Below are 15,532 nucleotides of genomic sequence, written 5' to 3'. Positions count from 1 at the left end.
CTGTTTACATTTGTGCATTCATCCACATTTACCCAGAGTGCTCCGGGAGACATAGTCAAGGTCGCGTCATGTGGTTGAAACATGGAAAATGCATGGTTTTCTCTTCAAAATAAAAGTATGTAAAGGGACTGAACAAGGAAGGGAGCGAATTTTGAGATGCTTGTTCTTGAATGTTTCTATCTTATGCTACTTTATTCTTGAAATGCTATACATTTTATACCACTGTATTTATTTGACAACTGTACCGGTTATGCTGCATAATAACAATTTGGACATAAAAAGTGGGATCAGCTTATTAAACATAACCCATTGTTATAGATTAAACTACCCAAGAGTATATTAATTAATTTGACTTAACTCCACCAACTACAAAATCAAAATGCTGCTTACACACACAACAATACAATTTAAAACACAATACAATAATAACATAATAATACAGCATTAATTTAACACTGGCCATGTGTATGGTGAGCACTTTTACTTTTGACATTTTTAGTACATTTTGCTGAAAATATAAGGGTTGCACAACTGTCCTCAGACCCCTGGGGGGCCCCGAAAGCCCCGAGCTCACTGTGTGGCAACTCTTATGTGTTATTTGCTAAATTTGTGGGAATATAGGGGTTTATGTTGGGTCCTGCTTCATTACCTGATCTTGAGGTCTTTTCTTTAAGAGGGGCCCTGTGTCCAAATCTAGTTTTTAAGATAAAAATGTGATATGGTAGCACATCTCAGATTTGAAAAATCAGGGAGGACAAAATACTAACATTTCACTTGTTTAATTGGCTCACATTATGTATGCTTACACATTTCGGCACAGAGCCTTCTTCAGAGCGTTTGAAGTCTGAAATCTGAGATTTGCTACCCTGTCACTCTGTCCCTGTTTTTATGCTTATTGGACTTTGGGTCTAGCACTCCACCGTTAATCACATTTTTTTAAGCACAACCTCCTTTACCAAAATATAAACTAGTTTTTAAGATATTTATTAACTGCAGTCCTTAATTAATTATTGTTTAATCACACAGCAAACATGGGTCTGTGTAATATTCCAGCATAGGAGTATACATGTTGCACGTAGAGGGGGAGGAACAGGAGTTAACTGTAAGCTGCTTCTCCCCAAGTGCTCCACAGACAGACTCAGGAAGTCCTTTGTCCCCCGAGCCATCAAACTGTACAACACCTCTCTAGGGACAAAGGAGGACGGTCTGCAGGACAGATAATAATGCACACAGTGCACTTTCATAGACGTTCTAAGCTACTGGACTTACCCTGCACTATACTCATTTTTAACAGTCTCTTCTGCACTATATTCACTTTTTTAATAGTCCTGTATCACACAGCTGTTACCCTGCACTATATTCAGTTTTAAGAGTTTTCTTCATATCCTTGTATTTTTATATCTGGTATATTTTTTTGTACTTTGCACTACTAACTTTTTACTTTCTAATCTATCTATCTATCTATCTAATAGGGGCTCAGCAGCCCATTTAGGTCCTGGGGGTCCCCATGCTTTAACATTTTTAATTCAGAAGTTTTAGATAGATAGATAGATAGATAGATAGATAGATAGATAGATAGATAGTAACTTTATTAATCCCGATGGAAATTCAAGTTTCCAGCATCACAGTTCCATAGTGCAAAACATGTTAGTAAAAAGGCAGTAAAAAAGTTAGTAGTGCAAAGTACAAAAAAATATGCCAGATATAACAAAACAAGGAGATGAAGAAAACTGTTAAAACTGAATATAGTGCAGGGTAACAGCTGTGATACACGACTATTAAAAAAATAGTGAATATAGTGAAAATGAATATAGTGCAGAAGAGACTGTTAAAAATGAGTATAGTGCATAGTGCATTATTATCTGTATTTTACATGTAATGGAGTAATTTTACAGTGTGATTTTTTTTTCGGATTTTACCAATTTAACTACAGGTTAACCTCTCACACCTGGGTGCTTTCATTTTATTTTATTTTTTTATTATACTGACAAGCGACGTACCAATAAAAAGGATCTTTTATTTTGAATCCTTCAACCGGAAGTTCCGGTGTTCCTCCTGGTTGTCTTGACAGTGGACCGACCTGCACGTCGCAGCGAGAGTGACGAGGACTATTTTGCACATCTTTGGGATATTAAAAACCGTGGATATTTTTGGAAGATCATGCAGAAATCTTTGAAATAATGCGAGTGTGAAATGGTACCACTTCCGGAAGTGAGGATAATACTTATCACTGCCCCTTTGATGAATACGAGCAGGACGGGTCTGAGGAAGAACTGCGGCTGCATTCATAAACACTTCTTTAGGACTCACAACAACCCCTGAGCTCTGCTGCTTTACGGGCTCACAAAACACACACACCACATTTCCCTGTTGTGCACGTGGGTTGACAATGGCTGAAAAAGGTAAAATGAATGTAGAGCATCTCGGCGGAGCTGTCAGGCTCCGAGAGGAACACCAGAAGGTAATTTAACCATGTTGACACCAACAACACCTACTAACGTGTTAGCCAAAACCCACAGTCCGCTGCTGGCCACGCGGTGCACCAGGCTGTGAACAACCAGTGGATCTACTAAAGGGCTTCTTACATTAACTATATAGACGTGTATGCACCCATTGCCCTGACCTATATGCCCCATGAAGTTGTCCTTTTCCAGAAGCTTCCTCTCTCTCTTGCAGCAGCTCACATGGTCACGGTCTTGTTACGCAAATGTGTCCAGCAGGAGGGAGGTGTTGTGTTTAGTTTCGTTTCTTTGCACTTTATGTGCTCGTACTGCTAGTTTTGTGGGGTTGTGGTGGCCTCCAGACTTAACATTTGTATGAACTTTCGACCAGCTAGCTGTTAGCTAACGGTTTATTTAGTAAATACCAGGCTACACGTCCCCTTCCTCCAACCCCCCACCAAGATACTCAGCCAGGAAGTACCAGATGTCCCACAACACAATCTGACAAGTTTCACTTTTTGATTAGTAAAAAGTGACAGTGAGAAAGTTTAGCAAAGCAACAAACTAGTTTGGAAACTTTTGGTTCACCATATAGGGGTGATGGTGAGGGGTGTTTGTGCAGATGTCCTGACCCTTTGAATGTAGTTTTGACAGCTGTGTTTGTCTTCCTCTCCTGCTTCCTTCATCTTATTGGCTTTTTTTGCCTGTTTTACTGAATGTTGTGATTCTTTAAAGGTCCCATATTATAAATAGTGAGATTTTCATGTCTTTTATATTATAAAGCAGGTTTAAGTGCTTTATAAATACTGTGAAAGTATCGAAGCGCTCAATATACAGAGAAATACACACAGCTCGTACTCAGAAATTGTGCATTTGAAACAAGCTGTCAGGATTTCTGTCCATTTGTGATGTCACAAATGTACAATATTTAGACCCTTGACACAATTTAAATGTAAACATTCCAAATGTGTCCCCGTTTATTCCTGGTTGCAGTGTATGTGAATGTCATCAGCTGACAGGAAGTACACATGGACCCAAACTGTTTTACTAGCGACGCAATTCTGTTGCAATTCCGTCAAAATGCTCTAAAACGGAGCGTTTCAGACAGCGGGTAAATACAGGTATATTCAGGCTGACAGTATGAGGAAAATATATATTTTTTTAACATTACAGCATGTAAACGTGTTCTAGTATAAACACAAAATACAAGTATGAACCTGAAAATGAGCATAATATGGGACCTTTAATTTATATATTCACAAGTCGTGTGTTAGCATAGTTACCAGTGAAAGTACTGATCCAGCAAATGTTTAGGAATTGTGAAATCTGCTTGGGGTCAATAATCACAGTTGCCATTTTACCATAATTCCTTTAGGCTATTAAAGCCTCAACACAAGACTGTGTGTGAGTTACATAGATGTTCACCGTGATTTATATTGACATTATCTGTCCTAAAAACAGGTGGTGAAAGACTGTGAAAGTCGGATTCAGCACTGGTAAGCATTAAGAAAGTCCCATGTATTATTTCAACAGTTGCATAATGATTCTTCAGTTTTTTTTGCTTGCTTTTTTTGTACAGTATAAAAAATATTAATATCTCACAAAGTAGCAAAAAGCAGCTGGTCAATACAGTTTCTTTTCCTTAGAGAAAGAAAGAAAATACGTTCAAAAGCTCGGTATTATTCTTAGAATTTACTGAGCAAATGTTAAAGGAAAGTCCTATTCTGCACAACTCTTGATATATTATAAAACAAATTGGTCACAGACAAATTTTGTAGGGCTCTGCACTAGGGCTGAATGATTATGGCCAAAATGATAATCACGATTATTTTGATCAATATTGATATCACGATTATTCATTGATTTTAGCGACAACATATTTTTATTACACTTTCACATAAAAATAAACAGAGCCCCATTTTCGCTTCCATGCTGTGCTACATTCCTGCTAATGTACAAATTATGGCTGCACAATGTTGGAAAAAACTGACATTGCAATATTTTTTTCTGCTATATTTATTTTGCAATATGAAAAAATACAGGGATATTCACCCTGTTAGCTACATTTTAAAGTTAAATGCTTCAATATGGTGCACTTCGAGAGCAAAATTAGCAACAATAAGAGGATAGATAAACAATCTTATGCTCTTAATTTAATCATAAACACATTGGTTGTATAGATAATATCTATACTAAGAAGTGAAGCCAAAACATCTCGCTCACTGGCTGTTGGCTGGCTGTTAGTTTAGGAATTGCTTGATTTGATATGCTGCAGCGTTTTTATGAACAGAATGTGCATTTTAAACGTCAATACGGCAGGCAATCAAAATTGTGATCGCAATTAATATTTGATTAATGAAGCCCTACTCTGCACTTGATTGTCTCTGAGAGATCAATTTCTATGAATACAACCAATCTGAAAATTAAATGAATGGATAGTTCACCCCAAAATTGAGCTTCTGACATTATCCACTAATCGCTTTCAGTGAAGTTTGTGTTAAGTCGAGACACAGTTGGTGTAGCTCCGCGTTAGAACGGCATCATTTATTGTCCAATGACTTTGGCTTCCTCAATTAATCAAGCGTGATTCTGTGCAATATTGATGCTTTGCGTTTAAGAGTGCCTGCTCTTGTCAAAATCAACAAATTAGACACTCCCTGACCAATCAGAGGCTTTTGTTCCAAGTGCGCCGTAATTAGCCCGTTTATTCCTGATTCAGACAGACAATTCCTAAGCACACAGTTGCAGTAGCAAGAAGGAACATGTTCAGTACACAGGCAACCTTAAAGGCCCTGTACACCCACACAGTGGTTTGCAGTTATTCTGTCTGGTTGTCTAGTGAGCTGCCAGATGGGCCAAAGACAGTTTTCCACCTTTATGGACAATTGCAAGTTGTATTCATCTCCTCCATTAGAACCTCTGCTCAAGATGAAGTTGGGACCAGAGACCTCAATGTACCAACAGGCCTTTTTCACAGAAGCCATTTTTACATGTCAAAATAGGAAAAGCATGGCTGAATTCCATTTAGATATCAGGTTCATGGTGTCGTGCATGCTGGCTCACTGTCACTCTCACTGGAACACTTGAATAGAACAGAGGGCAGCTGTAGCTCAGAGGGTAGAGCGAGTCGTCCTGTAACCGCAAGGTTGGCGGTTCGATTTCCAAATCCTACTGTCTGCATGCCGAAGTGTCCTTGCGCGAGACACTGAGCCCCAAGTTGCTCCCCGGGCGGTTTACAGCAGCCCACTGCTCCTAAATACTTAGGATGGGTTACATGTAGAGGTCAAATTTCATGTCGGTACCTGTATGTATATGATAAGTGTAATAAAGGTTTAAGAACCATCGTTGGCGATATTAGTAACTTTTCTTACAATGACAAGTCAAAATGTGTGCTGTGAGAAAGGCCCATGGCTCTGTTATATTTAAGTGTCCCGGTAAGCTGTGACAGTGAGCCAGCATGCACAATACCAGGATCCTTAAGCTGAAGCAGCTAAATTGAATTCAACCATCATTAGTTATATTATTTTCACCTACTGTGACATGCAAAAATGTCCTCCCTGAAACAGGCTCATTTGAATGATAAAGGTAGTTAGTTTTCCTACCCAAACAGATGCAACAAAGCTAATGAGAGTGAATGAGATGTCAACAAAGCACAGTGCGCAACACAGACCTGAGAAGAGCTCTAATCAGGTAGAGTAAGTGGAAACACCTGTGTGAGCGGACCATGACTGTGTAGGGACTTCACTATTACAGTGAATTCATTTCTATTGATGTAAGCAGTGGGTAGTATTCTAGTACTACTGATTACAGATACAGTTAGTAGTAGCAAAGCAGCAGTTGGGTCTTAGATTGGCTCTGATTCCATGTGAAGAATGAAAGATTTGTAGATGAAATGAAGGCTGCTGCCCATCAGTTTAAGGACAACAAAACACTTCTAAGTAAAAAAATATCTCAATGTTGAGCAACACAGTGTCATTGTAATCACATTTGGGCAGCCTTACTGTCAGTCTTGAAAGGCCCTTGCCAACCACGGTACACCCACACTGGTGATTTCACTTATTTGGCTGATTAGAGCTCTTCTCAGGACTATGTGGCAGACGGTGCTTGACATCTCTCTACGCTGTTTTAAAATGAAAACGTTATTAGTGTGGCTGTAGCCTCACTCTGCTGTTGATTTTGTTGGACCTGTTCACCCGGGACAAAGTCCAGCATTCACCTGTAATTACAGGTGGAGCACACTCAGTCAAACCAAATGGTTGAAACAAGTGGAAAAGTCTATTTTTCATAATAAAAATGTTATCTTCTTCCTTCTACTGTAACGCTGTGCTAGTTAGGGAATGTAGGCTAATGGTAACTGTCTTCAAAAAACAGTTTTTGTTTTAGCGTCCATTTTCTTTTTTGACTAAAAACTACTTAGATATATGGTAAATTCTAATTTAGGGCTGCTACTGACGATTATTTTCATTGTAGATTAATCTGTCGATTATTTTCTCAATTAGTTGTTTGGTCTATAAAATGTCCGAAAAAGGTGAAAAATGTGGATCAGTGGTTCCCAAAGCCCAAGACGACGTCCTCAAATGTCTTGTTTTGTCCACAACTCAAAAGATATTCAGTTTACTGTCATAGAGGTGTAAAGAAAAATGACTCGAACCGATTTATCGATTATCAAAATAGTTGCAGATTATTTTAATAGTTGAAAACTAATCAATGAATCGTTTCAGCTCTATTTTAATTAAGGTTGAGGTTTGAGTTTACAGGGAACGCTATTCAGCAAATTGCAACAGATAAAGTCAATAATAAGGGCTTTTGGAAGCCCATTGCTGTCGTCTTTGTTTATCGTGCAAAGGGAATCACATAACTTCCTGGCTGTGTTACATTTTTATATTGTTGAAGACTTCTTTAAACTTTTAGAGTTCCTATATATTTCTGTGTTCTTTATCTGCATGGAAGAAAGCATCATAGTATAGTGCTAGCTGCTTTTTGTCACTCTGTTGTCATGATCTTCTCTTAAGTTTAACATACAAATGAATAGCAGCGACATCTTGAGGCCTCTTGGGTTACGCCAAATCTCTCCTCTTCCCTGAAGGGGGGGGAAACAGACACTTCCTCATTACTCCATAGATACCGTTTGCTCCCCATTGTTCTGTTTAACATCCCGAACTGAGTCAAACAAACCAATTTGAATTTTGAACAATGGCTTCAGAGGAGAGCTGTGGCTTCAAATGAAAAGAAATAACTCATTAATTTGAATAGCTGTTGGCCTAACACCATTGTAAATCCATGCTTTTGCAGGAAGAAGGTGTCGGGTGACTACGAAGCCCTGAGTGACCGCCTTCAAACACTTCCAGATCAGCTGTCTTATGACATCATGGTGAGTGCATTGTGGGTTGGTTTTAAGATGAATACCTGTTGCAAATGGCAAGTTAACCATTTACCAGCATCATAATCTTATTCTTTTTTTTTTTTTTCAACAATAGTTTTTTATTATGCTTTTAAACACAAATACAGACAAAACCAACAATACACCAACACACAGTAGCCACAAGAACTAAACATCGGATCCCTAACACGTGATATACATGGCACATAATATAGTCAAAGAGATGATTGTACACAATCACATAAATATGTAGTGAAAAATTGCATAGCATCTATGTATGTATGTATAAAGATAAGGAGGCGCTCAGTCCATCCCAGTTGATTACAATCAACAGTGATGCAACAACATTTTTTTTTAAGAAAAATAAATAAAAGTCAGTAAATAAATATCTCGCCTTAAGACCCAAAAATACCACTTTGCTAATTTTCAATATTGCAATCTATCAGACTCTTTAGTATAATATTTGTAAGTCTTTTACCAGCATATTTAAAGAAGGATGTCCAAGTCTTAAAGAAATCACCCACTTTACATTTAAATCTGTATGTTAGATATTCCATTGGTATTAGCTCAAACATCAGTTTATGCCACCCCACAATTGTTGGTGGTTTATCATCGATCCGTCTAAGCAATATATTTTTCCGGGCAGCAAGTGTAAGAATACGGAACAGCCTTCTTTAATGAAAGCCTTTAATACGAGAACTGGGTAAACTGAGAAGCAACACCTGAGGTTCAGTGTCAAGGTGGACATTAAGTTAAGTTTACCAACAATTTGACCCCAGTACTTCTCAATATTGATGCATGACCACATAGAGTGCCTATAACTTCCCACCTCCACTTGACATTTTGAGCACATTTCTGTCATACTTGGATTCATCCTGTGCCTAAGCTGGGGAGTGATCTGTAAACGATGCAATATCCTAAATTGAGTCTCTCTGTTTCTATTACATATGGAAATTTCCTTCGCTAATTGCCATATTTTTCTACCCATGTTTTGTTAATTGTGAGATCGAAGTCATTATTCCATATGTGTTGTAAATATTCTGAAGTCATGTTACTAAGTATACCGAAGAACTGATTTCTTGCCTCTGCTGAGGATTAAACACTCTATCTGCGAAGTCTGACAGTCAAAGAAGTAACTGGTTTGATCCTCAATCAAACTATGAATTTGTAAATATTTGAAGAAATTAACTTCTAGGGAGACCATATTTCGGTTGGATTTGTTCAAATGTAAGCATAACTCCTTTATCAAATAAATGCCCCAGAGTTAAGATCCCCCCTCTCTCTCCAGATGTTAACTCCTCCATCTGAACAAGCTGGAACAAAATCGATGTTACCCACGATCTTATTCTTAACTTTTCTGCATATTTTTACTACTGTTGTTACTGAGTTTTATTTCTTCTTTTCTGCTACTTTCATGTCCACATTCTGCCACCTGCTTTATTAACAGTTTCTCTTTCGTTCTGCTCTTTTTCCGTCCCCCGTCCCCGTCCCTCCCCCATCCCCGTGCTATAAACAGGTGCCCTTTGGCCCTTTGGCCTTCATGCCCGGGAAGCTGGTGCACACAAACGAGGTCACAGCGTTGCTCGGCGACAACTGGTTCGCCAAGTGCTCTGCCAAGCAGGCGCAGAAAATTGTGGATCACAGGATGAAATGTGAGTCTGCTTTTTGAAGAGGCTGCTCTCTGTCCTCTCTCGAAAAAGACAGCCATTGTTTAATTTGAATGTAACTGCTCACAACACTGCTCTTCTTCGTCCAGCAGAGGGCGTCGCTGCATCAAGCTCTCCTCTGAAGAATCACTGAAGTGACAAACTTGCTTTCAGCTGAGCCTTTAGTTACCACAAGATTTTTTGGGGGAAACTTTTGAGATACTATGTTTTAAGGATTTGTTTAGTGAACTGTAATGCTGCTTCTAATAACTGTACTGAAATCTTGGGAGCATGAATGATTTTTGACTTATGCGGGGTACTTCATTTCACATGTGGTTAAAGGGCTGCACCCTGCGAGGCACATTTGCAGCACTCATTTGCTGTGCTGCTCTTGCACTCGTGTGTTACATGTTGCCGTTGTCAATACCTCTGTTGTAAATTTTTCCTCTCCTGTGGTAGAATCAAGTCCTGTAAATCCAACATGGATGTTCTATCGAGTGCAAGGAGTCTTTGAAGGAAAAAACAACGTGTTTATTCTAACATGAGTTATGCGCGGCCATGTTTCCTCCCGCTGCTCATTCTAGGTCTGAAAATCTCATATCCAGTCAAATGGGCCCGAGTAACGATCTCTGATGTGAACATTATTAGAGTGTTTAGTGAAGCAGAAACATGCTGCCACAGCCCATCCGCAGCCGTCTGTCCCCCCCTCCCCTACCCCCTTCCTCCTATCTCCTGACCCTGCCCACCCCGCTATTACAGAGCTAAGTGCTGTAATACAAACATAGCTGGCTGAAATGTGTCAGACAGCGGCTGAGTTGTCAGGCCTTCTGTGTTTGACCTTTCCTCACTTCCAGTTGATGCGCTGACTGGAGGGGCTCCCGATCGCCATGGAAACAAGGGCCCTCTGCTGCTATTAGTAAAAGGGCTTAATTGTTGTCAAGATTTAATGATCCGGAGTAGTATTCAGGGCAGAAGATATTATGAACTGTTTGTGTCATCATTTTTCAATTTTTTTCCTTCCCCCCCAACTAGTTTTGGATTTTAACTCTTTAGCAGCTGATTGTTACATTTAAATGTTTAATTTAAACCTCTATTAGTCCCCAGCTTTTGCACATTGGGTTTTGTCAGTCTGCTTCCAACTCTCTGAATGCACATTTTGATGATAATGTGTCTTGTTTTTTCTGCAGATGTGAAGAGCGAACTCGATGATCTGTCGAAGACGGCGAAAAACTTTGAAGCCAGAGTTGAGGTCGTGAAGGATTTGGAAAGGATCTCCGTATGTTGCGTTACTACAAGTCGTCTCACAGATGAGATATTCCATAAGAAATAAATGGGGACAATTATTTTGACTTTTCTTCTTCTTCTTTAGAATAAAGGAGACTACGTTGAGATTAGAGAAGATGCCGGAAACAATGGCGCTGCTGTCACCAAAGGTATCGTTCTCAGCCTTTCTTCTGCGTCTCATTTTACTTGTACATGCCTTGTGAAAAAAAGCAAAGAAAGCTGAATTCTATATCAAACTCAGATTGACATTTAGGCAAAAAAAGTTCAGGATTTTCTTTCCCATGTTGCCTGCTTTAACAGGAAAGCAAAGAATGGCTCTCAAACCAAATTCTAAACCCAAGTTGGATGCCGTGTTTGATCTAAAAGAGGAGGATGAGGAGAATGAGGAGAGTGAAGGAAGGAGCCGAAAAGGCACCACGACTGAGGAGGAGTTGTGGGCCAGATTGGATGAACTGGAGAAACTGGAGGAGCGACAAGATGAGCGGGACAGGTAGCTGAACGCACTCCTAGTAGCTTTAATAATTGCACATTTTCCAACCTTGGGCAAAATAAAAATATCTCTCGCAAATGTTTTTCTCCAGATTATCTTACAATGCGGATACGAATGGGGAGGACACGTCGTCCTTTTCCTCAGAAGAGGAGAAAGAGGGAGATGTGGCACCCCCGGTAAACGGACTGAGTCCAAAGCCGAAATGGACCTCCAGGCCTCACAGTAAAGCGCCGCCGAGCTCAGACGGGAAAGCGGACGAAGACGACGAGGAAGAGGAAGGCAGCCGTTTGCCTACCATCTTCTTCTCCCACACAATCGAACCCAAGAAGGTCAGAGTGATAAAAAAAACTTCTAACAATAACTTGTTGTTTAAGAAGACTTTTCTTTTAATTCTGCAGTTTAATCCTGTTTTGTCGACGTTCTCTTTACCCGCTGTCTCATTCTTTTGCTTCAGGTGAGGATAAACACGGGAAAAAACACCATGTTGAAGTTCAGTGAAAGGAAAGAGCAGAAGGAACACTCAAAGAGGAAAAAGAAAAACGGACACAGTAACGGACACTCCCATCACGAGCTGCACAAAATCACAACACCGGTGGACATTTACAGGTAAAAACACCACATAGACATATCACAATAAAAAAAACTAATTTAAATGAGATTCCTCTCCTCTGATTGGTGAAACTGTCCTGCTGTCTTTGTCAGGTTGTTTGTGGACGTGAAGAACGGGGAACCCATCCCCAGAAAGTCCATCCTGAAGTCTCGCAGCCGAGAAAACAGCGTGTGCAGCGACACGAGCGAGAGCAGCGCGGCCGACTTCGATGAGCGCCGCATGATCGGACGCAGCTTCAGCCACGACGAGGCGACGCACAGCGACACCAGCGACGGCATCACGGAGGAGGACAGTCCCACGGCGGTCCCGCTGCACCCCACCAGCCGATTTGAGGTAAACGACACGCGGCTGTGTTTTAGTTTTAGTTCTCGCAGTCTTTTTTTTTTTTGTCTGAACAGATGTGTCAAGTTTCTTTGTATAGTCTTTAATCTCAGTTACAGTGTGAAGGAATCTGCAATATGCATATATTATGAGACGCTTTATGAAAATTGCACCTTTGAGCCTCGGATCCCTTAATGAGAACATAACAAAACTCCCACAGAAGCCTCTTTAAGTTAAAATGGGAGCTGCATGTGGTCGAACAATCATTAAATGTTAGTCACAAGAGGTTATATGAACGAGAAAATAATACATTATGAACCCTTTTGTGACCCTGAACCTTCAACCATCAGTCACACAAAACAACATTAAAGCAGCAGTGGGTAGAATTTAAGCAAATATGATTTAAAAAAAAGTGATCTAGTTGTTCTAAAGCCTGAAAACAGAGCCATGAGGAGGTGTAGAAGTCTCGTTTTCTCTCAGAACACTTGAATTACAATATGCTGAAAGGTTATTATGGATTTTTTGCCCAATGACGCCAAAAATATTCTGCTTTATGAAGCTTTTACACAGGTTTCTCACTATGATTTCTCTTCTCCAGGCCTTTTCAGGCACAGTAGTAGAAAAGGACCCGATGCCCTCTGCTGTCCCCCATTTGACCATCGCTCCACCAGCTCTGCCGACCATACTGGAGAGGAAACAGGAGGAGGTGGCGCCCGACGTCGCCCCGCCGCAGCAAGCCCCAAAAAGGGTGTCAAAGTTTAAAGCTGCCAGGTTGCAGCAGAAGTGACTGTTAACGAGCAAACATCCATATTTCTCAATAACTTCTTGTTTGTTTGTTTTTTAAAAAAAAGCCTTTTGTTTCTTCTCTAAACTGACACAAACCATCTTCTCCTCTGCGGTCTTTCACTTCTATCCATACAGGGTTTCTGTCATTGACTGTTCAGGGGGCAAAAGTACAGTAGCATAGCCTTGTGTGTGTAACATTGCTTTTTAACAAGCTCCAAACACTAGTAAATGCAGTCTCTTTTACTTATCCACTCCTACAGTATAAATGACACTTGTGGGGCTTGTTTAAACCGATTGCTGTCTTTCATATGTTTTTTACCTGTCTTCTGCTTTTCTGTTGATCAAACCTATTGCCAGTTTAGATAAGACTCTAGGCTACATTTAGAATCAGTTGCCTAGTTTTGTGTCTTCTTCCAAGTATTGATCATTAAACAGAATCACATGCCCACTAGCTCTCATTTTACCTTCTCTTGACCTACCTAATGAATGTATGTATTCCTTTGTGACGAGCTTTATGTAAAGACAAAAAAAGAATATCGATGGCAACTAAAAGGTAAATAAATGATTTTGGCTACAAGTCTCGCTTCCTCTTTCTTCCCTGAAAGAAAATATGACCTTGTTCTGGCTTTCATTTCTGTTCTGCTGACAGGCCTTTATTCTGTATCTGACTATCAGTTTGGAAATATTTTCTCACACTGCATAGTAATGGTGTGTAATAATGACACATTTTTGCTCCTGATACCTAGTGCAAATTGTTTTGATCCTTTAAACAGCTATTACCAGACACTGACTGAGCTAATGTGGTCTCTTGTGAGTTATTGTTACTCCTAGGGAATTTCCTGTTGTGCATTAAAATTTGAAGAGCCAAGTAAAGCGCCATGCCTGCGCCATATTGCAGCCAAACTTTGCAAGTGAGCAATAACATTTCATCAAAGCTATACAGCAAAGTGAACACGAAATGCCTGTTACAGTTAGCAAAAGTACAATCAAAGTGCAGCCGTAATGAGAGGGACAACAAATTATGTTTAGCGTGGGCCCAAAAACAAAACGTAACTGCAGTTCATGGTTTCAGTTAGTGAACAGGATGTAAAACTGCTGTATGATTTGGCATGTGTATGACAGGAAGTATTCAGATCCTTAACTTAGACGTAGGCAAAGTTGTTGGTACCCTTCCGTTAAAGAAAGAAAAACCCACAATGGTCACTGAAATAACTTGAAACTGACAAAAGTAATAATAAATAAAAATTTACTGAAAATGAACTAATGAAAATCAGACATTGTTTTTGAATTGTGGTTCAACAGAATCATTTTAAAAAACAAACTAATGAAACTGACCTGGACAAAAATGATGGTAGCCCTAGAAAAGATGTAAAATAATGTGACCATAGGGACATGTTAAACTAAGGTGTGTCCTGTAATCAGCACCACAGGTATCTTCAAACTTGTAATCAGTCAGTCTGCCTATTTAAAGGGTGAAAAGTAGTCACTGTGCTGTTTGGTATCATGGTGTGTACCACACTGAACATGGACCACAGAAAGCTAAGGAGAGAGTTGTCTCAGGAGATCAGAAAGAACATTATAGACCTTCATGTTAAAGGTAAAGGCTATAAGACCATCTCCAAGCAGCTTGATGTTCCTGTGACTACAGCTGCTCATATTATTCAGAAGTTTAAGGTCCATGGGACTGTAGCCTACCTCCCTGGACGTGGCCGCAAGGGGAAAATTGATGACATATTGAAGAGACGGATAATACGAATGGTAACCAAAGAGCCCAGAACAACTTCCAAAGAGATTAGAGGTGAACTCCAAGGTCAAGGTACATCAGTGTCAGATCGCACCATCCGTCACTGTTTGAGCCAAAGTGGACTTAATGGAAGACAACCGAGGAGGACACCAAATCATAAAAAAGCGAGACTGGAATTTTCCAAAATGCATATTGACAAGCCACAAAGCTTCTGGGAGAATGTCCTTTGGACAGATGAGACAAAACTGGAGCTTTTTGGCAAGTCACATCAGCTCTATGTTCACAGACGAAGAGATGAAGCATCCAAAGAAAAGAACACTGTACCTAATGTGAAACATGGAGGAGGCTCGGTTATGTTATGGGGCTGCTTTGTTGCATCTGGCACAGGGTGTCTTGAATCTGTGCAGGGTACAATGAAATCTCAAGACTATCAAGGCATTCTGGAGCGAAATGTGCTGCCCAGTGTCAGAAAGCTTGGTCTCAGTTGCAGGTCATGGGTCCTCAAACAGGATAATGACCCAAAACACAGCTAAAAACACCCAAGAATGGCTAAGAACAAAACATTGGACTATTCTGAAGTGGCCTTCTATGAGCCCTGATCTAAATCCTATTGAACATCTGTGGAAGGAGCTGAAACATGCAGTCTGGAGAAGGCACCCTTCAAACCTGAGACAGCTGGAGCAGTTTGCTCACGAGGAGTGGGCCAACATACCTGTGGACAGGTGCAGAAGTCTCATTGAGAGTTACAGAAATCACTTGTTTGCAGTGATTGCCTCAAAAGGTTGTGCAACAAAATATTAAGTTAAGGGTACCATCATTTTTGTCTAGGC

The 15,532-nt window shown here is 40.1% G+C and overlaps 1 protein-coding gene across 1 annotated transcript; it reads left to right on the top strand.

The window, feature by feature from the left end:
- Nucleotides 1–2,044: 2,044 nt before the first annotated feature.
- On the top strand, nucleotides 2,045–13,535 carry uri1 (URI1 prefoldin like chaperone). Its single transcript, XM_074631802.1, has 11 exons — nucleotides 2,045–2,461; nucleotides 3,903–3,937; nucleotides 7,734–7,812; nucleotides 9,338–9,473; nucleotides 10,655–10,743; nucleotides 10,837–10,900; nucleotides 11,052–11,241; nucleotides 11,333–11,570; nucleotides 11,696–11,847; nucleotides 11,944–12,184; nucleotides 12,771–13,535. Exons 1-11 carry the CDS (start codon nucleotides 2,390–2,392, stop codon nucleotides 12,957–12,959), a joined length of 1,485 nt encoding a protein of 494 aa, XP_074487903.1. The 5' UTR covers nucleotides 2,045–2,389; the 3' UTR covers nucleotides 12,960–13,535.
- Nucleotides 13,536–15,532: the final 1,997 nt, after the last annotated feature.

The sequence above is a fragment of the Sebastes fasciatus genome, chromosome 4, assembly GCF_043250625.1.
Source record: "Sebastes fasciatus isolate fSebFas1 chromosome 4, fSebFas1.pri, whole genome shotgun sequence".
Lineage (NCBI taxonomy): Eukaryota > Metazoa > Chordata > Actinopteri > Perciformes > Sebastidae > Sebastes > Sebastes fasciatus.
The sequence above is the reverse complement of the archived record's forward strand: the minus strand, read 5'-3'. Positions and strand labels throughout refer to the sequence as shown.